General features: G+C 40.3%; 1 protein-coding gene across 4 annotated transcripts in view; it reads left to right on the forward strand.

Annotated features, from left to right (window-relative positions):
* The window catches only part of TTC7A (tetratricopeptide repeat domain 7A), a 161,407-nt gene that overhangs the window by 91,536 nt on the left and 48,855 nt on the right, over window positions 1-21,016 (forward strand). For all 4 annotated transcript variants that reach the window (XM_085219390.1, XM_085219391.1, XM_085219392.1 and 1 more), the window contains one exon: window positions 18,457-18,573. In XM_085219390.1, coding sequence (XP_085075516.1) covers window positions 18,457-18,573 — 117 coding nt within the window. The remainder of the gene's footprint in view (window positions 1-18,456; window positions 18,574-21,016) is intronic.

Raw genomic sequence — 21,016 nt, forward strand, 5'->3', positions numbered from 1 at the left:
AGTATGTGCCTTTCCTACCAACTGCTCTTCAAAGTACGTTACATGCATTTTTTCCATGAAATTCAAAGGCCTCTCAACAAATGTTATTAAACTTTATTGCCACTTTCTCTTGTACATGACAGCTGCTGCTAACAGCATAATTGGCTGGGGAGGAAGTCACTGTGTGTCTTGTTCTGTGCATGGTCCCTCTAAATTCCTTCTGGCACTGACAACAGCTTTGGTATGTACTATGAACAATGCTGCTTATGCTTGCAGCAGTTTAATAGTGCCATTAAACTGCTTCTCCAGAGTACACAGTAATCATCATTAAAGCATGTCAAGTTTGGTCTTTGAATAGAGATTGAAGCAGGACCGGTAGTTTCTGAAGTTTAAGGCTGTAGTTGCGTGGAGCTTTTATGTAACAAATACCTCCAGCCTTAGTCAGGGCCACTTGTAGTGAGAGTAACTATAGCAACAAAACAAAGTTTCTGGCTAATGAAGGAATATTTCCAGCCAGTAGGACATCAGTCTCTGATCCAACCCCAGAAATACATGTATTTATCAGTTTTTTGTGGAATGCTATTTTGATAGTTACTACCATCTTATCAAAGATTTTTTTTTTTTTTTTAGAAAATGTCATTTATTTGCTTTCAATGTGTTGTTTTTTGGTTGTTGGTTTTTTTTTTCCCCCCCCCCCATAAAAATCTGTGGAGGGACTTGTTCCATTTTTTCCCTTTGAATGGAAACATTGTAATTGTTTATTTTTTAACTTGTTTTCCTAAAGAAAATAGTGCGCTTGGGCTTTTTATAACATCGAACGCTTTTGAAAATACTGTCTGATTTGAAACAGGTTTTAGTGGAATGGTAGACATCCCGTCAACTAATATTATTGCCCAACTTTCCCAGGAGCAAATGGCTGCATGGGGAAACCAGGACAAGGAGGTGCAGTGCTTTGCTGTGATGTGCTCAGGCTGGCAGCAGGACAGCAAGCAGACATGGCAGGGACCTGCCACATGGCTCATGGCTCCAGGGGGATGGACAGAGCGGTGCAAAGCTGTAGGGAATTAAATGCCATTGGGGAAATGAGCAGTTTATTGCATTTAATGAAGAGTCTTATAAGCACATATTGTTTCTCTGCCTTACGCAGTCATTGGCATTCATAAGAAATGACAGCAAAATGAGTAAGGTAATGAGGGATGCTGCAAGAGGTGATCAGTGCGGCCATCCAAATGTGCATGTACTGGAGGTGCAATAAAGGCTGGGGGCTTGGGGGGCCCGCAGGAATCAACCTCCTTAGCAGACCAGGGAATCCTAGCCTAAAAGCGACAGCCATTTATATAATGGCAGAAAGAATTATTATTCCGTAAATAAAATGGTAACATAAAACCTCGGTTAGAGCTTTTCTTTTGCCAAACCAATGTTATATGAGGAGCAGGAGTACATTTTTAAAGGAAGAATGGCATTTGCTGAAGCAAGCTGAAACTGTGGTGCTAGACTCTGGCCTTGCACCTCAAAGCTGTAATAGCATTTGGACGGTCTGTGTGCAAGTGTCCTTATCCCAACTTAATAAACCAAAAAAGCACTAGTTTTTAAAGAGATCCTTGATCCTATGCTAGCTTGTCTGAATAATTGTCTTTTCTAACGTTCAGTAATTTTCTGTTCAAGTGGGTTAGCGACACTTTCAGTGCATGAACCTCCAATAAAATTAAATGTATTTTTGCACTGGAGTGTATCTTCTCTTTCAAGCAACAGCTTCTTGCTCCTAATAATTCCCTAGCCATTTAGCAACAAGGGCAGCATGCAAGCAAATAGAGATGTGGAAAACAAGGGAAAGCAGAGAAAAGTGTAGTCTGTTATTTGGCTTTTTGAAGGGCATAGGAAGTCTGTCCAATGCATTTATCTATTTTTCTGAAGCTGTTCCTGCATAGAATCATAGAATCATTAAGGTCAGAGATGACCACTATGATCATCTAGTCCAACTATCAATCCATCACCACTGTGCCCGCTGATCCATGTCCCTCAGAACAACATCTATACATTCCATGAACAGCTCCAGGAATGGAGCTCCACCACCTCCCTGGGCAGCCTGTTCTGATAGAATTAGAAAGTCTGGTAATGCCCCTTTTCTATATAGTAAGAAAGGTGTTTGTCTATCAGTAAGCTGGAAGGAAACAGTCGTTCTCTTGCAAAACTGTGTTTCCTAGATAGTTTATTGCTATAGTAAATCATATCAACCCCAGCCCCCACTTCTTTCCGATAACATTCCCTTTGACCTTGCCAGTATCCTCGTGATGTATCGCATGTTTTGTGATCACTTTGTACACCAGTGAAAAGATGGGGCAGAGCAGCAGTTTAACAGGGAATACCATAGCAAACGTCAGATTAAGCTGTAAGAAAGAATAATCTGCCTAGCTCAAGTTGGTGAGATGGTTGTAGAGAGGCAGAACGCAAAGGCCAGCACTGGAGTTTTACCATATCATATGATTTAACACCTGCGTTCATAGGAAAATGTGACAGAGACTCTTTAATATCTTCAGTTAATTAAAACTTGGGGCTTACACTTCATCTAAAATGATTTAATGGTTCTAACAAAATATGGGAGCAGGTATTAAAAAGGATGAATCTTAAGGGGATGAATGTAATCTTAAAGACCCAAATAAAAGCAATTTCGTTCAATGTATTAAGGAAAGCTGGCCAGATATTACTGAATCCATCTCTTTCATTTGATAGTTGGAATTTTTCTTTTACTCCCCCTAAGTCAGCTACAGCACTAAATCCTATAATAGAAACCTTCTAAAATTAGTTGAACTGGCTGAGCTTTCCATCTTGCTGCACAGTTCTGGTTGGGATTATTAATGAAAACCTGAACTTTTGCCTTTCTTTCTCTGTTTTATAAATTAATAATAGGATGAGTTAATGCAGGCAGTAAGTTTCAGGCTTCATTTTATATCATATCAACTTGTGTTGTTTTCCCAGGAGTATTTAACCTTGTGTTGTTCTGTAGCAGCTTTAACAGTAGAGGTTTTGTTTTGTTCTGTTTGACCTAACTGCAGAATTATGCTCTTGATTTGTGGTCCACAAGTTAATGCTTGTGGATTGGACCCGCTCATCTCTTGGATTCCCTAGAACAAAGATCCTAAAACTGTAGATCACAACTTTGTTCTGGATTGTAATAGCGTTAGCAGATAGCATTGCAACAGTCAGAAGTAGGTCAGAAGCAATTGTGGCTTCCAAGGTTGTCCCTTCCTTCTTCTCACAGCCCACCATGCTCATAAAAGTACGTAAAAAGTAATCCTAGGTGGTTTGGAACTGACCTGCACTCTAAAATGCAAGGAAAAAAGTGACTAAGGACCCAAGCAGAATGTTTATGTTGTTTCTTTCACTCTGTAATTTAGACCTCCTTCCTGAGTAGCAGTAATAAACAACAGAATTGCTCATTTGTCAAAATGAGTTGCAGTTTGATTTCTATTTATGGCAGCAAAAGAAAAATTTGTCACGTGGATGTGTGCTGAGGCACAACAAACAACCCATGGGAGGGGAGAGGGAGGAATGAGTCCAGTGTCCTGGCTGTGCTTTTTCATTTGCAAGGGGAGTTTTGCAGTGTAGGTAGAGAGGACTGATACACCTGAATGAAACCTGTTGTGTCTGCTGCTGCAGGTGCATGAAGCAACACGACGCATGGTGTTTAAAAGGTGGGAGATGGTTCGCAGTGGTGCAAAGCTGTACCAAGCTGTGCCATGCAGCCGCATCAATACAGTTAGTTAATTTAACAAGAGAGCACATGCAGCTTAAGGGAAAAATGTTTCAGTGGCTTAATCCGTTTCCCAGGGTTGTCTTTGCTGGAATAACTTCAACAAAACTGTATTATGAAGCAAACTGAGTAGATTATGTTTTACAACTTAAATAGTATCTAGATGATAACTTTTATGAGCTTGGAAATTTGTGCTAGGATTGTTGCCATGCAGTGGCTTTGCAAAGGTGATATTTTTGTACTTCAGGCTTCAGATGCCCATTGGCTGTAGTCCTGAATATAGCGATCAGAATTTGTATCCCTTGGAAACGGCAAACCACGCTTAGAACAGATGGTAGTCTGAAATACATGGATCTGCAAGGTTTACTGAAGCAGACTTCACCAGATTTGAGTGAATTAAGTGCATGACGTTATTTACAGTTTTCAGTAGAGAAGCTTTAGGATAACTGGAATGACACTAAAAATCCTGCGTTTAGAATGACTGAATAGCAGGTATTACCTGGAAAATAAGTTTATATGTGGAGAGACCTGACAAACAAAGCTGTGAGCTTGGCATAGAGTGGGAGCAGGAGGGGACCGGGGAACATTTAAAACGGGAAGGCCTGTATCTATATCAGACAGGCAAATGCAGCTACTGTGGAAGTTTATTATAAATAAGGAGCAAGGTGGAAGTAAAAAAGCCCAAGGAACCAATTCAGTCATGCCATAAGGAATCACAAATCTGACCCATCAAGGAACCTGTCAGCTTCTAACAGTGACCATGTTTCTCTGAATTAATCCATTCTGCGTCTTATTCATGCTAAAAGTGCCCTGAAGTTCATGTGTTCGTGCTTTTAGTAACTTCTGCAGGGATTCCTGGAGAAAGATACTCAAGGCTATTATCTTGAATACTCTGTACAGGAATTGACTCTGGGGACATAATTCACAGTATTGTACAGTTAGTGTGTTGGAATTTATGCTGTTGTTTCTGCTCAGAAAAATAATTTGTGCAGGCTGATGCAGGGATTTCCTTGAGCCACTGGGTAGCAAATATCATAGTTATCCTGGGCAAGGATATAGTTATGCAGTGCTGGGATTGCACAAGTGGAATACTCACATGCCTCCTCAGGCAGCATGCAGTAAGCTGTACCAGCTCTGTACGTCACGCACTGACATCCCCTCTCTTTTAGCTGTTTCCCTAGGTAGCCACGCAGAGTGGGCTGTGGCTGAGTCAGAACCAAAGGGTACATGAAAGCATTAATTCACTGCTGCAGATTTGAGGAGCTGCTTCACTCAGGCAGCATCCCTCCCTGCCTCCTTTTTTTCCCCCCCTCCAAAGGCCTTTTTATGTGGTAGGTGGACTTGATACTTTCACATGCTCATGCCCTTTCTCGTACCTGTAATTTAGCATAATTATGACTTGACAAATGCATGCAATGTGCTCTCATCACCATTCAGTTTGGTATGTGTATCTAGTGAAGTTTTCATAGCTGGCTACTCCATTTCTTTTCTGCTTGGGGTCATCTTGTGCTGAAGCCTGATAAACAGGGTAATTACTTGAAAAAGGATTTCAGCTCTGAATCTTTTCCAGTAAGGCTGAAGGAAGCTATTACTTCATATTCTGTTAAATGGCACATGGTAATTCTAAACACATTCTGGATTTCTAATGAATTGAGTCGGATCTGTTAAAGAACAAAGAACACTGATTTTTATCTGTATGGTTCAATAGTTTTTAAGCCCTTCTCTTTACAACAGGATTTAGTTAATGGCATATAGCTGCAGTCAAGAAAAATGAAAGTGTCACATTCTCCCCGGATGCATCTTGGTCCTGGGGATCTGATGCAAAATGTCAAATTTCAGGTGCACACTATGTATTTGAACTGTGCTTCCTCTGGATGTCATTCCCTGAGGGAATTAATTATGGTAGGATATATCACATGCACAATGACAGGCTCTGTTAAGCCTTCCCGAGGCAAAGCTGCCGATCAGGTCAGTGACAGCCTGAGTGCTTTCAGTTGCACTGGAGTGAATAAGGAGTTCTGTGCAGTGGCTTTGGGTATCCTTTCAGCAAGGTACTTCAGGACGCAGTAATGCAAGTACAGTGCCCTTATTGTGATGGGAGCAGGGAGGAACACTCTGCCCATGTGTTGGATGTATTGGTTTAGAAAGGAAGGGAAATAGAAATTAAATTGTGCACTCTGGGTTATAGTTGGCTTTCATGATGGCCTCATTCACGAAGGAAAATAGAGGCATACATAAATGCAAAACATTTTTTATACCTAATGGTAAAACACAGGGCAGATATGATACTGTTTTACTTTGAGGTTGACATCTGTTCCTCCCCTTCAGACTTATTTCAAGGAAACACTGGTACATGCTGCTAGCTTATCAGAAGGCACAGATTATAAATACACGCTTCTCATTTATCCCAATATGCTCAGTTCTCTTATTCTGCAGAGAGCTCTGTACTGAATTACCAGGATACGTGAAACAGAATAAATGTGGAGATGTCATTATGTCCTGTCAGCAGGAGCAGGTGCGACAGAGCTCAGTCCAGACCCTTTCTGTCTCCCATCTCGGATGGGTTTGGAGGTGCAGCGTCTGCCCCCAGGCACCTCTCAGATCAGCTGCAGGGCTGCATCACCAATCAGCGTCAGCAGCCCTGCAGAATAAGCCAGGCATTTCCATGAAAGGCTTCTCGGCACAAAGGAAAAGGAAAATACAAAGCTTTTCCTTGTGAAGGGCTGAAGCTTGCTGTTTGCCATCGCTTCTCTTCCTTTCCTTTTTTCAGTTGCAGTATCCTTATGGAAGAACTGAACAGTTGTGTTTTTTTGGTGAGTCACCGAGAGTCTTTCAGGCAGCTCATTCCTTTTTTTAATTTGCGGGCTAGAATTCTGAAAATCTGTGGTTTATTTAAAGGGATAAGGGAGGAAGTCAGCTGGTACAAACCGATCAAATTGCACTGATGCTGTACTTCACTTCTGGGTTTATCTGAGGTGTGCTGGTTTTAGGGAGATGAAGACAGCCTGCCTCAGCTTTTCTGACTTGAAACTTGAGTGCCAGATCCCCAGTTAGTATGAAGAGATGAAAATGATTCATTTCATTTGAACAGAGCTGACTCCCTTTGGTTCTCTGGTCCTGATTGTTCAGTTCCTTGTAAGTGTTTCACTGCAGCTGTTAGCTCCAAATTATGGAATAGAGCTCAGTTCTATGAAGCACTAAAAATACATGAAGATCAATGGTTGTGAAGTGCTGGACCGTTTCTCCAAAAAACAAAAGGTCTCAGTAACATGTGGATGAAGAATCAAAAAAGGAATCCCACACCACTAATCCCCTCTCCTGTACTGAACTGTATCAATAAGACATTTTTTCAACAGCCGAGCTTATTTTACTCTGTAGTATTTAAATTGTATTTACGATTGCTGACTGAGGAGCATTTTCAGGCTATTACTGTTAAGAAGGCCAAATGTCGCCATTTTTGAATGCTTGGAATATAATAACTATTCATGTTTTCCCTCAAGGATTTTCTTAATCACACATGCAGTGCTTGAGATCTGTAATACTGTGTCATCTTTTATCAGCACATCTGGAAGACCTGTCACGTTGGGAAGAGAGTAGGTGTAACAGATACTGTAGAAAAATAAACCATTAATCTGATTTAAGGTTATATCTTCCATGGATTATCTCTTTTTTTTTTTTTTTCTTTTTTCTTTTTTTTTTTTTAAACCTTGGCTGTGTTTCTCATCTTTCTCTTGAGGTTTTCTGTTTTTGTTGGCAGTTAGTGAAATTTGTTTGGTATTTCTGACAGGCTGAGAGACAATGCTGGCATTTCTTTGTTAGTCAGGAGCAGTGACTCAGCTTATTTGTACAGCGTAATGCGCACCTGCTGGGGTCGTATGTGCAACATTGAAGTTTCCAGCAAAGCTAAGAAATGAATCTTCACCTCTACAATAGAGCCTGCAAGATTCCAAACTCTTATCTGTGTTCAGCAGGGCTGTATGCAGCTCTCTCCTAAGAAAACCTTATGCTGAAGTAGTAATCAAGGAGGCAAGCTGTGAATATGTATTCTGTAAGTAGGCTGATGAGTTACAGTTTTTTTAGGAAGAAAATCTGAAGTACTGTTTTATGCTTAGTTATATGTTTGTGCTGAAAAAAAACAAAAAAACTATTCAGTTAAGCTGAAATGCTTAAAGGACTTTACACATAACTCAGTGTCTGTACATACACTGAAGAAACTGTTTTTATTTGGGAAAAAAAAAATTACAGTTGGTTGGACTGTATTTCCATTGTGTGTTTAAATCATCGCATCACAGAATGGCTTGGGCTGGAAGGGACCTTTAAGCCCACCCATTTCCAACCTCCTGCTGTGGGCAGGGCTGCCCCCCACCAGCTCAGGCTGCCCAGGGCCCCATCCAACCTGACCTTGACACCTCCAGGGATGGGGCACCCAGAGCCTCTCTGGGCAGCCTGTGCCAGCACCTCACTGCGCGTAACTGGAAACATACAGTGCTGATGGTGTACGTCTTGAGTTTGGTTTTGACACTGGGTAGCAGCTGTAGAAAGGTATGAAGATAGGATGTCAGCCTGTTGTTGCCTATACTAGGAAGGTAACATGATGAAAAGCTGCCAGTCTCAGGTCTGCATGTTCTCAGACCTAACAGATTAAGAACTACGAGACTTGACCCTGCAATTAGCTTTGTGCAGTGTCAAGAAAGGAATTTTGATAATGTGTTTGCAAAAACAAGCTGTGGAGAAGAAGTAGACCAGTGTTGCCATGAATGCAATTTTATCATTTTCTTAAGGCAGAGTGCTGTGCAGCACCAAATGGTAAGCATAGGTTTTGTTAGTTTAACTGAAGCTCACCAGTAAAGGAGGGAAAGTGCAGCAGCACATTCCACAGCACTTCTGACTGCTGAAGTCTGGCCCTAGATCTGCCTTAAAGGTCATGCTCCTGTGTCTTCCTGATGCTGTCTTCAGCTGGCAGTGGTGCTAACACAGACTGTAATTACATCATGGCTTTGCTTTGCAGATGTAGATAAATATGATTCCTGCTGGTAGCAAAATATCCATTTCTTTCTCTCCGATTTTCTGCAGTGAAGTCAGCAGTTTTGTGTCTACTTACCCATAACATGGATTTGTTCTAGATTCTGTGGGGCTTTCCCTGAAGTAAAGGAGCTTTTATCTGCTTGCTTCATTCCTGTAACTTCTTTCTAGTGTTCCTTTGCCTTTTTTTTCCCAGCTAGCAGAGAAACCTTCTCTCCCATAACTCATGAACAACAACATCTCACAAAAAGCACAAAAAGAGCTGTCACACTGTATGGTGGGTTGCTATAGCCAGAACAAAGGCTAAAACTTGCCCACGCGCACCTCAGAGTCAATACCCTGTAGTGAATTCCTTGGCTTTTGGCAGATTTATTTCCGTCGTCACCTTCACTGAGAGGCATGGACAGTGAGATTGAAATATCAGCGGACAGGCTCTGGCCCCTCTGGTGTTACTCATGTTTACAGTCAGTCCTCTGTGAGAGTCTCTCATAATCTTTCTCCTCAAAAAGAGCTTGATCTACCAAGGTCCTTAAGCACATGCTTAGTTTTAAGTGGAGGAGTAATTGACTTGTTGATTTCGGCAGGACTGCTCATGCTTAAAGATGAAGACCTTTTGTAAGTGCTTTGTTGGAGCAGCGCCAGAATGGAGTAAATCGTATTGCCCCAAAGCAAAGCGATAGAAGGAGTGAGGTCTATTTGACAGCAGTGCATAATGCATTTTAAAAAGAAACAAATGCCTTGTTTAAACTAAGCATATTGTTTTTATAGTAAAGCTGAATTTTGTGTGGTTCTCACTTCCTAATACAGTGGGCATGAGACGCAGTTTTTCTGTTAGCTCCAAACATCTCCGATATGGAAGATTTTGTTAATGTGTTAGGTTGGGTAGAAATGTTTTACTAATCCTGTGGGGAGAGTTCTGCTTTACTATATTTTGTTGTATAATTTATACAACTATGAGCACGCTATCACTTCTTATTACTTTGACTCTAGGTTAATTAGAAGGTATTTCATTCTACTTTAGTGATGCGACACAGGATTCAGACTTACCTTTTCAGGCAGAAGACATGTACTTGGTTACAGTTTAAGGTGGCTTGGAGGCTGATGTTGAATGCTACTTCAGTAACCACAGTTCTGATATCCTTTCCTCTAAAAGCTCCTAAACTGCATCTCCTAGAAGCTTTTCTGAAAAGCACAACAGTTGAGAAGTGTAAATGAAGCATCCAGTTCTGCAGTCTTTGGGGAGAGGAGGAATTGGCAGCATAAAAAGTACTTCAGCTTTGTCCTGTAAATGCTCTTTTCTTGTCTGGCAGGATCTCAGCTCAGCAATTAGCCTAGGTCTTGTTTCCTTTTTCATTTCTGTAAGTGGAGAATCCAGTGGTTGTGACACCATGGTAGCTCTCAGATCTGCCCTTCCAAATTAATTTCCATTTAATCAGGACCGGCTGGATTTACCCAAGGGCACATCTGATGACATCCTCAAGGATAAGGCCCAAGAGTTGAGAAAATGTTTTAAAAGTGGTGACAATTATGTGGGGTCCCAGCCTCCTTTCCTTCCTGTCCACAGATTACTCTGAAATTGCAGCACCAACATTAATAGATTAAATATAAAAGATAGTAGGAAGATGTTGATGAATAATGTTTTCAGAGATTATTCCCGCTGTCTACCCTGCAGGGAACAGAGCATGGCTCTTGTGTGTCATATGGGCCATATGATGCTGGTCTCACTGCCTGCAATGCAGTGCACCAGGTTTTCCAGAATACACCCCTGAGATGGCACTGCTAAATGCACATTTTTGTGTAGCTTCTGGCATTTGGAGTCTTGAAAACTGTCCTTTCTTTTTCTAGGTGCTCATGCAGTGTCCAATGCAATGTCAGTTATTCCTTGTAGCTGGGCCTTGTCAAAAAAAAAAAAAACACCCAACAATTTGCAGACAGACAGACACACACACAAAAAAAGCGACCCAACACTTGCAAACTAAACCTCAGTTTAAAATCTTTCACAATGTTCCAACACAATGTCTAGTATGCATTCCTAATGGAAGAAGTTGTCGACACTCCACATAGCAAGACTGTAACCTTCTTTTTCTATTTAATGTAAGGGTAGTAAATTGACTGTGCAGTCAATTAACATTCAGTAAAGCAGTGCTGTATCTGCATGATGGAAACCTCCATCCAGCATCTTGTGACAATGAAAGTAAACAGAAAAAATGGGTGGCTTAGATCTGATGACCCAGGCACGTCAAATAATCCTGGTGAGTTCTGCCAGACTGTGACTTTGTCACATCTGTGATTGAAATGCAAGTGCTATGACCAAGGTTGGTGCTTTTCCTTCATGTCACAAAGTTAGCGCTGCTTTCGGAGAGTAGCTTTTAGTCAGAAATTTCTTCTTTTCTGGTGAGAAGGTTAGTGGGGATCAGGTTAACATGTTGGTTTTTACCAGCGTACCGTTCTGTGAGCTGAGCCAGATGCTTTCATTCTCCTAGCAGTTTGCTTTCAGAATCAAAAGGAAAAATTCCTTTGTGCTTAAGAGTTTTCAGATTTTGCTGTAAACAGTTGTGAAAATTATCTATGTCTTTACTCAGGCTAGATGTAGAGTGAAACGCATGCGTTTTGTGATGACACAAAATCATTTTGTTGCCAGCTCCTCATCAGAGCGAGAGGAAGGTTAAAGTTCCTTTCAGATGCGTCACCCAAAGGATCCTATATAACACAGGGAGATAAGAGAAAGACCAGGGCTTCCATCACCTCTGCTAACAGCTAGCTCGATTCCTATGTTCTTAGCAAAAAGCAAAATATTTCAAATCTAGGCTTCAAAATGAACGATCTAATTGAAAGGAAAGGAAAAAAAAGAACGCTGATCACTCATTTTTGTGCCTCAGTTTTTGGGGTATAGCCAGATATGGCTTAGCTCCAGAGAAAGATGGAGACGAAGACTTTAATAGCTTTCTTTTCCAGTATGTAATTGTGTTTTTTCTTCCAGCAGACTATTAGTTGCTTTGTTGTTGTTTTTTAAGTGACGACCTGCGTGTGTTTAGTGGATTAGGGGGATTTGTTTCAAGGCCTCCTTCTAAGTGTAAGTAGCAGTTTCTGGGTGGGCTGTATTAATAATGAATCATATTTGCACTCTGCATCACAAGTGAACCTTAAGGAACTGAATGACCAAATAGGACTGGCTGCAGACAGGTTTGTCTTGGGAAGCAGTGTTTGGATCCATGCATAGTTTCCTTTCTACGCTATGTACAGAAACTTTCTAGGTGCCTTTTATTGGGGGGCTAAGTCTAGAAAATTACCTTCATAATGTGAACATTAAATAGGCAAGAATCTACTTCCCTGAAAACTGTGCTCATCCTGTGTAGTGCTGTTGCAGTCATAGCTTGTGGAGCAGCGGTAACTGAATTACTCTTCTAGAGAACCTGGGCTCTGAACAGGGCATTTTTCTAAAGAGGGGTCTCATCTTTGAATCTGCTTGTTTTTCTGGGCTGAGGCTTGTGGTTCTTGTCTTTATTTTTTGTTGATACTGGGGGGGGAGGTGGGGATAAATGGGCAATGAGCCATAGGCAGTATGTCTGTAAAAGTATATGACCAATTTATTTTTGTAGGGAAAGTGATAGATTACATGGCACAGCATGAAGTTATAAAAGGAGGTTGCAGTCAGCACTGCTGGCATTAATTTAACTAGAGAATGTGCCCTTAAATGTCAGGAGACTACAAGAAGCACTGAGTTATTTGAGAAGACAGCAACTTTGATGTTGATGTTGTCAAGAAGAATGTAGGAGATTAAGAGCAGCTTACCAATTTTGCTATTTTTTTCATATTGATAACATGGCAAGGGCTTTAGCAGGTGCTCTGGAAAGGTTAATTGTTATGATAAAAGAACTTTAACTGGCTTGTATAGGTGACTCACCATTGTAGCTAAACTCAGCAGCTGATAAACTAAAACAGCTAATTTGCTGTGAAGAAACTGCAGTTCTAGATACACTTTCTTCTTGTACTAGCAGATAAAACAAGACCATACAATCTGGGTTATAAAAAGAATACAAGCTGCAATTATATTTATGCTATCTCAAAATGTAGGAATGGCCATTCTTGATCAAACTAAGGGCTTCTCTGTCTTCAGCAGGGCATCTGGTGAATGCACAGGGAAAAGTATGCAGAAACGTGGCAGTGGGATGATCCTTCCCCTCATGTGTTATCCCTGCTTCTGTCAGCTGAGTCGTTCTGAGGCTTTCCGAGCCAGACGTTGCATTAAGGCTGAGTTTAATGCCTCTGATGGGTCTGTCATCCATGAATTTATCTAATCCCTTTTTGAACCTGTTTATGTGTTTGCTCCCAGATCATCCCCTAGCAATGGGTTTTGCATTTTACTTTTGCAGCGTACAAAAATACACTTCACTTGCTCATTTAAAATTCACAGCTTCATTGCTTTATTGGATATCCCCTACTTCTTCAATTAAAACAACACAGACTGCTTTTATTTCTTATTTTCTTCACACTATTAGTGATTTTATAAGTCTGTCATCTCTTCTCCCAGTCTCTTTTCCAGGCTGAAAAGGCCACTTAACCAGCTTCATGCACCAAAAGTATTCCCAAACTTTCATCATTCACTTCATCTTCTCCATCCTCTTCTTAGATCTGTTAAATCAATCTGTATTCTGTATCCACTTGTAGCCTCCTTTTGCATCTGCTACCTTAATAGGGAGGAAGCAGATTTAGAGAGTTCAGTGCTGGGGGAGCATTGTTGGGCCATCTACCCACTCAGGTCATGGCATCCCCCAGCTTTTCATTGGAGCTGGAATGGTATATTTCTTTGTGCTTCTGTATGGAAAAGGACCGTATGTAATACTAAGAGGTAAGGGAGGGTAAGCTAGGCTGTGCTTCCCAGTGGCACTTGCTGTACCAACACCCCATTAATCTGTCACTGGATAAACTGCATTTGCTGTCCTCAGAGCTGTGACAGGACTCTGGTTTCTTTCTCCAGGCATAAGGCTGTAAACACACACAAACAGACATGCACATGCATCCTGTCATTTAATGAGGGACACACACAGACTGCAAACATTAGTTGCAGAGGTTCAGTATCTTCATCCTAAGGTCGATAATTGTCTCAAATTGGGACGTATTACTGCTGTGCTTGCTGACAGTTTTGTTTGTCTGTATTTCCTTTGTACGCAGATTCAGAATAAGTCAGCAGCTGTGTGTGTAGGTGGGCAAAGTCTAGGTTAATAAAGAAAGACTTTGGGGAATTATGGCCTTGATCTGGTAAATCTCAGAGACGTTGATTAATTAACTTCATTAATTGACAAGCTCTGATGAACTGAAAGGGCTAAAAACAGCCAGTGAATGACAAAACATATACATAAGTGATAACATAATGCTCATTATTTCTAATTCAGTCTCTCAAGCTCAAAATCAGTGGAATGAGTTGTTTTTTGTATTTGTATCAATTATTGCTTGTGATGTGGTAGAACATAGAGAACCCATTGTGGTGCTGTAAAAATGTATCATTACTACATTTAAAACTAAAATCTCCATTTTAAAGAAGCTTTAAAAACAATTAACCATTTAATAAATCTTACTATATTTTTAGAGCATCTACAAAGTCAGTAGGTTATTACTAAACATAGCGTCTCCCAACTTCGTTCACATTTATGATATTTATAATATGCTGTAATAGTGAAACCTAATTTTTCAAGCTTCACAAATGAATTTATCTAAACAAAATCAGCTATATACAGATTTTAATTTGACAGAGTTAATATTGCTGTGATTGATCAGTATGTTACTTGTGGCAGTTATCTGACCTTATGGCAGGGAACAGAGGCTTTTGATATGGACATGTGTTAGAAGAAAACCTGTGTTGAGAGGGAACTTAGAGTCCAGTATCAAGAGAGTAAGCACTGGTTATTTTCCATTGTTGCTGTTCCTGAAATTGTGCACATTACAAGAATGACTTGGGGTTTTTTTCCTCTCCTTTCCTATGCTTATGTACCTGTAATTTATGTATTTACTTTAGCTCAAATCTCTCTGTTTTCATTTTCAGAGGCTAACAGAATTAACAATGACTTTATTGATAATCTCAGGGCTATTTTTATATGTGGAATCTCTTTAAGAGTCTGCTCTGCTTAATATTACAAGCATCATACAAAAGTACAGTAAAATGATATTAAGAAAATACAATAAAGTGAGATCTTTGCATACATAACTTTTGTTTATGCCCCTGAGAGTTGTATGCAGACACTGATACAATACAATACCCATTAGATTTATTTGTAGCAAGAGTGCTATCTGTAATAAAACGATAAACTTGAGATAAAAATGATTCTGTGCCATCTACTTCAGTGGTCTCTCTGTATTTTTATTTATCTAGTTTTACTGCTACAAAACAATGCAAACAACATGTAGCATATATAATGCAATGATTTTCATTCCAGCTTGCAACTGTCATATTGAATTCCATTGTTTACTACTGTTGTCAGTACAGCTTGATTCCTTTTGCCACTTATGTTCTTCCTGTTTGCCTTTTGGTTTTGTTCATTATATTATTGCATGATAGCATGAACAGCAGTATTCCAGAATCTCATTACCACAACAGTTAAATGTGCGTGGTATCTCTAAGATCTGCTAATGTTCCATTGCAGTGACACTCGCTAAAATTGTGTTATTTCTTCGTTATTTTTTTTTAACCTTTGTGTGCCTATGTCTTACAACTGATGATAATATCCTGCTGAGATATTGTTATGTTTTTGTTAGGGATTTGCTCTTTTCCTGCATTTCATTAGTTGTTCTCACTCTTCAGATAGAATTTTGCATCTTCATCCAAAGAAATTGATATGTAGTCACTGTAAAAGCAGCAGAATGATGAAAAAAAGAATGTAATATTCACCTTCACAATGCTTAACTGTATTGTTTAAGTATACTGTGTAGTGATTTTGTGTGCGGATAACTAAACTATCTATATCCATACAGGTATGAAATGAAGGAGGAACACTGTTAATGTATCCCTCCTGCATAGTAGTTTGGCCGTTAAGAGATTATTCATTCTTATATTCTTCTATTTGATTAATATTAAGAGTGCTATCCTTTAGCATCCATGAGTGTGGTGTTATTTGGGGATATAATAAGAGTATTTTCTTTTCGAGGCCCTAGGGTCTCCTTGACCACTACTCTTTTGCTGCAATGGATGTCATACATTGGTTATGAAGGTCCTTCACCTTGAAAGTTTGGAGTGGTTTGAAAATATTCTGCACTTGTAAAATAACATAGATAGTTCATGGTAGTAGGTGCTTGGACTGATAGAATATTTTTCAGAAATGAATTGCAAAAAGGGCAATGAGTGATGGTGCAGGTCCTGTTGTATAGTAGGCGTTAACGAGGAGTCGGGATGTGACAGGATAGGACCTCCCCTGCTCTGCTGTGTAAGTCATCACGCGTGCTTAAGGGGCGTAGACGAAGCATGTAGGATATATAAGTCACTGTTTAGTCACAATAAACGCCATATGCAGCATCCTCATATTGGTGTCAGTGCTGTTATGGTCCTAGCGAGGGGAGATCGCTAGCCCCCGGCGGACCGGACCTCGAGAACAGGGACAACAAGTCCATTCCTCCACAGAACAGACTCCAAAGAATCTAACTTGTGAGCCTCGCCATCAAGCCCATAGCTTCTATTTGTCCAATATCATTGCTTTCCAAAAGTTATCCTGTCTTGCTGAAAAAACTTTAAAGACTACAGAATTTACTCAATACTCGAGGTAGATGCTGCAAAGGTTATTTGCTTTCATAATTGCATGTTTGCATTTACTTACCATCGCTGTTTGATAAGTTTCTGCTTCCAACAAAACCTTGAATCTTCTGATTTTCTGCTAGATCAAAACCTCACTATTAAGTATATTTTCTCCATTGTAGGCTGAAGCAAAATATTTTCTTTGCTGTTTCTTGGTTAAACTAAATCAACTAAGCTTCTTGAGCCTCTAATGAACTACATTTTTGGGGCTCAGTGCACTAGTACAACCATTTTCTGAACCTCATCCAATTTGAGTTGCAAATGAGAACTAGACACTGGATACTATTGTAGTAAGTATCTTGCTGATGCTGTGAACGGGAATAAGAAATTTTTCCTGATGTCAAACTTGAACCTTCCCAGCTTAACTTGAGGCCATTCCCTGTTGTCCTATCGCTAGCAAAACAGGAAAAGAGGCCAGCCTCCACCTTACCACAGCTTCCCTTCAACTAACTGTAAAAAGCTTCAAGGTCTCCCCTGAGCCTCCCCTTCTCCAGACTAAACAATCCCAGATCTCTTGGCTGCTCCCCATAAGACCTGTGCTTCAGACCTCTTACCAGTTTTGCTGCCCTTCTCTGGGCATGCTCCAGTGTGTTGATATCTTTCTTGTATTCAGGGGCCCAAAACTGAGCACAGTACTCGAGGTGCAGTCTCACCAGAGCTGAGGAGAACAATCACCTCCCTGCTCCTGCTGGCAACACTATTTCTGATACCAGCCAGGATGCCATTGATCTTCTTGGCTACTTGGGCACACTGCTGGCTCACGTTTAGGCAAGCATCTACCAATGCCCCAAATACCATTTCTTCCATTCAATCTTCCAGCCACTCTGCCCCAAGCCTGTAGCATTGCCTGGGGTTGTGGCTGAAGTGTAGGATCTGACACTTGGTCTTGTTGAACTTAAATGAACTTAATATGAGACTGCACTTGCTTTTCTCTCTTTCTGAAGTTGTTTGGACTTCACGGGGGCCTGCAGGCCCCACTCACAGTATTAGTTTTAAGGTTTTCAGCATTCAGTTGCAAGTGTTATGTGCATATACACATATTTTGCATCTAGTGAATGGACTGCTAGCTCTATGGAACTGTTTCAAAATACAGATCTCAGACTTTTTGAAAACATTTAAAGCAAAAAGGCAAATTTACTGTAGTACATAAGAAATAAATTCAGTGATCTTGGTGCTTAAAAAAGGTGAAACATGTTTGTAAAAGATAGTGTTAAAAGTCGCGCTAGCAGCAAGTGATGAGTTGTGTCATTACTGAATCTGTCTTCTAACCTGAGATTGACCTAATTCTGCTAAATTCCCATGGTCTGTGCAAGTATGTATTCTCTAGATACAAGAACAGTAGCTGTTCTTACACTGTGTAGAACAAAAACATACCAGGGCTATCAGCTGTCTTGCCTAGGGGCAGAAGATGATGCCAGGTGGAGTGAAGAGGAAATATTTCCTTCCTGTGAGGCATTACATAATTGTTTAAGTATAGTAGGTGCATTGGATTTTTCCCCAACATATTGTCTGATATTTATTATGTAAGTCATTGTCATAGGAGGATGGCAGACTGAAAAAGCATTCTGGTTTCTGTGTTCTGCCAGTTCCTTTTTATTTTGTTTTTAATGCTGTCCACAATAAAATGAGATTCAATGTATGCTTCGCCTTGTTAGCATTGTAATGCATTGCTTTTAACGCTGTCCTGCCAACTTTGTGACACAAATCTGACTGCAGCTGAGGAATACTGGTAATCCTCTCATCTCCTTGTCGGGAATCAAAGTTGAGCCAAATTAAATGTTTTGTGTTCCAGTGTTTTCTTTTAGAACTGGACATACTAAGAAAGCGAAATTGCTGGCTGCCAGGATCTTACTAGAGTGATACTGATTCTCAACATTTATGAGGTGCCAATAAAACAGAAGTTGTTTTTTTTTTCATCTTGCAGCTTGCTCTTCACCAAAGTGAAGCTGGAATGGATTCATAAAGGACCTGAAGAGGCTCTGGTGACATGCAGACGTATGTTGCAGATGTGGCAGATGGCTTATAGTGTTTTACAGCACAGGTAGGCTTTCTCCACTGTCCAACAGTTCAGATTTCACACTGGGGATGTAGCTATCTGCTTTAATTGTCCAGATACTTAAATTACTTTGCGAAAAGGGTAAGAAATAGTATTGTTAAAACAAGCAACAGAAGTAGATTTTTAGCCATGATTAAAAAAAAAAAAAAAAAAAAAGCATTTGAACAGTGCTGAAAGAGGTCATAGTTATGTTCTCTTTCTGTCATGTGCTTCTCCTCCAGAAAAGATAAGAGTTTAGAAAGTGTGAAGCTTAACAGCTTGGATTTTCTTTCTTCCCTCTTCTCTTGGTTATTTTCACAGTCATGATACCAATGTACAGCCCTTCCCCCGTTGGAAATATCCCAACACTATACTTACCTCTCACTTGTAATGTTTGTAGAGGTTGTGTTTGATGGAAAATACAACATGCTTGACAGCAGCAGTCATGGCAGCCAGTTGATGAAGAAGTTTTATTGTTCCTCTATTTGTACATTTACACAGGCTTTATAAATACCAGAATGGTGGTACAGAATGATGCATGTCTAGGTACAAGTTGTCCTTAAAGGATTCTCAGTAATTCCATGTTGGTTTAGCTAATGACCAGCAGACCACACACTAAATATATTTACACAGCACTGGAAATAGTCTCTTACACGCTGGAATCATTGATTTCCATAGGCCTTTGTGTCTTTAGCTGACGATTCAATCTCGTATTTCTCACATGAATAATCTTTACACTCATGAGTCGTCCTCATGAAGGTGATCAAATCCACACTGATCACATAGAACTGGATGTGACTTACTGTTGCGAGGTGGAGGGGTGCAGTCTTGAGACTGAAGGGACTGAGTTGGAGAACAAATACTTCAAGCGTTTGGATTGCATTTGGATCTCAAGCTGTGCTTTGGCTGTTATGTTTAAAAAACCAAGATGTGACAGCTTTAGGGGCTTTTGATAAGCTTTAGCCATAGAAGCCTAAACAAAACAAATTGCTCTGCTTTTGCTTTTAGGACCTCTAATGTGTATTTCATTGCTATTCCCAGTAGTATTTTTTGGCTTTCTCAAAAAAATGCTTCAGAAAGCATCTTGCATTAGGAAATAGTGCTTGAAAAGTAGCAGAAATTAACTTGGTACCTGCAGTGGATTTTTTGACTGGATTTAGTGCTGCAGGAAGTACCTTTTTTAATGCAAATTGCAGCACTATCAGCTAACAAATATTTAAAATATTCTGGGTTGGGCTTTCAAAGGAACTGAAGGGGAATTCTTATCAGTGGGACTTGGAGGCGGACATTTGTTAAGGCCTCTTGGAAAAGAAAAGCTTGTTTTTATATGAGGTTGAGAGCTGTTAACACCCGAAAATCTTTACTAGTTCAATCAGTAGCTAATCACCCACAGTTAAATTGCACTTCAGTTACATTTGGTTGCATTGTCTGGCCCTGGTTTCTCAGCTGCACAATCTCACTGTAACTTTGTTAGTCTACAGAGTCTTCCAGGGCCCAGTACTTTCTCCCTACTTTCTCCCATGGCAGGCATTTATGTACCATGCTAAGTGCCCTTTGTCTTCTTCCTTGATAAACCAAACTGATAGTGCCCTTGCAGTCTGTCGGTCAAGCATTTCCTTCACTAATTTTTGTGACCATTTTATCCACTGCCTCAACTACCTTTTTAAAACATGGGCACATCCAGTGCCATCTGGGGAAGGCAAATCATCTGGCTACTGTGCCTTCTTTGGTACTTGGGAAGGCTCTCTTGCTTGAAGGCCTGGTACTGCAGCTTTCAACAAGGAATAGTTTGTTTTCAGCCCTTTTTCAGAATAAAGAATATCCTTTTGTTGGAAGCTGCTTTTTCTCAGAATGCAGTCCCCTTGCCACTAACTGTACTGAGATGCATTTTGTTAGCTGAGGCTGTATTGTCAAGACTTCTCTAAAGGCTTCTCTCCTGTTGTCAGAATTCCTGCCTGTCTTTTCTATATTAATGCATTGCCTAAACCAGTGTTCGGCCATGTGCCTAAACACTGACCTCATGGTGATTGCTGCATCAAAGCACCATGTTAATAATATTATAAAGCAAAGCTGGCAGGTTTGCACATACCTCTGCTGTTCCACCAGCATCCTCCAGCCAAGGCAGTGACACTTGTGTCAATGATGGCTGAGCAAGCATTGAATTTTCCCTTCTATCTTTCACCATATAATAATTTCAAATGGGATATCAGTCTGGAAACCAGTATGTAAAACAGGGAGGCCTAGTCAAGGCCAGATTTAGATGAGCAGTGAGTCGCCAAGACTAACAAAAACTGTAATGTTTGATCCCTAAGCCCCAGTAAGAGGTTAATTAGCTATTATAAATACGATTACCAGTATGACAAATGACAGTAGGTGGCTTTCAGTCCTAGACTGTTTGTTGGCAAGGGCAAGACTTGATTTATCTTCTGCTGTTGTTTTTTGTGATAAC

The sequence above is a fragment of the Meleagris gallopavo genome, chromosome 2 (genome assembly GCF_905368555.1).
Source record: "Meleagris gallopavo chromosome 2, MGAL_WU_HG_1.1, whole genome shotgun sequence".
NCBI classification, from domain to species: domain Eukaryota; kingdom Metazoa; phylum Chordata; class Aves; order Galliformes; family Phasianidae; genus Meleagris; species Meleagris gallopavo.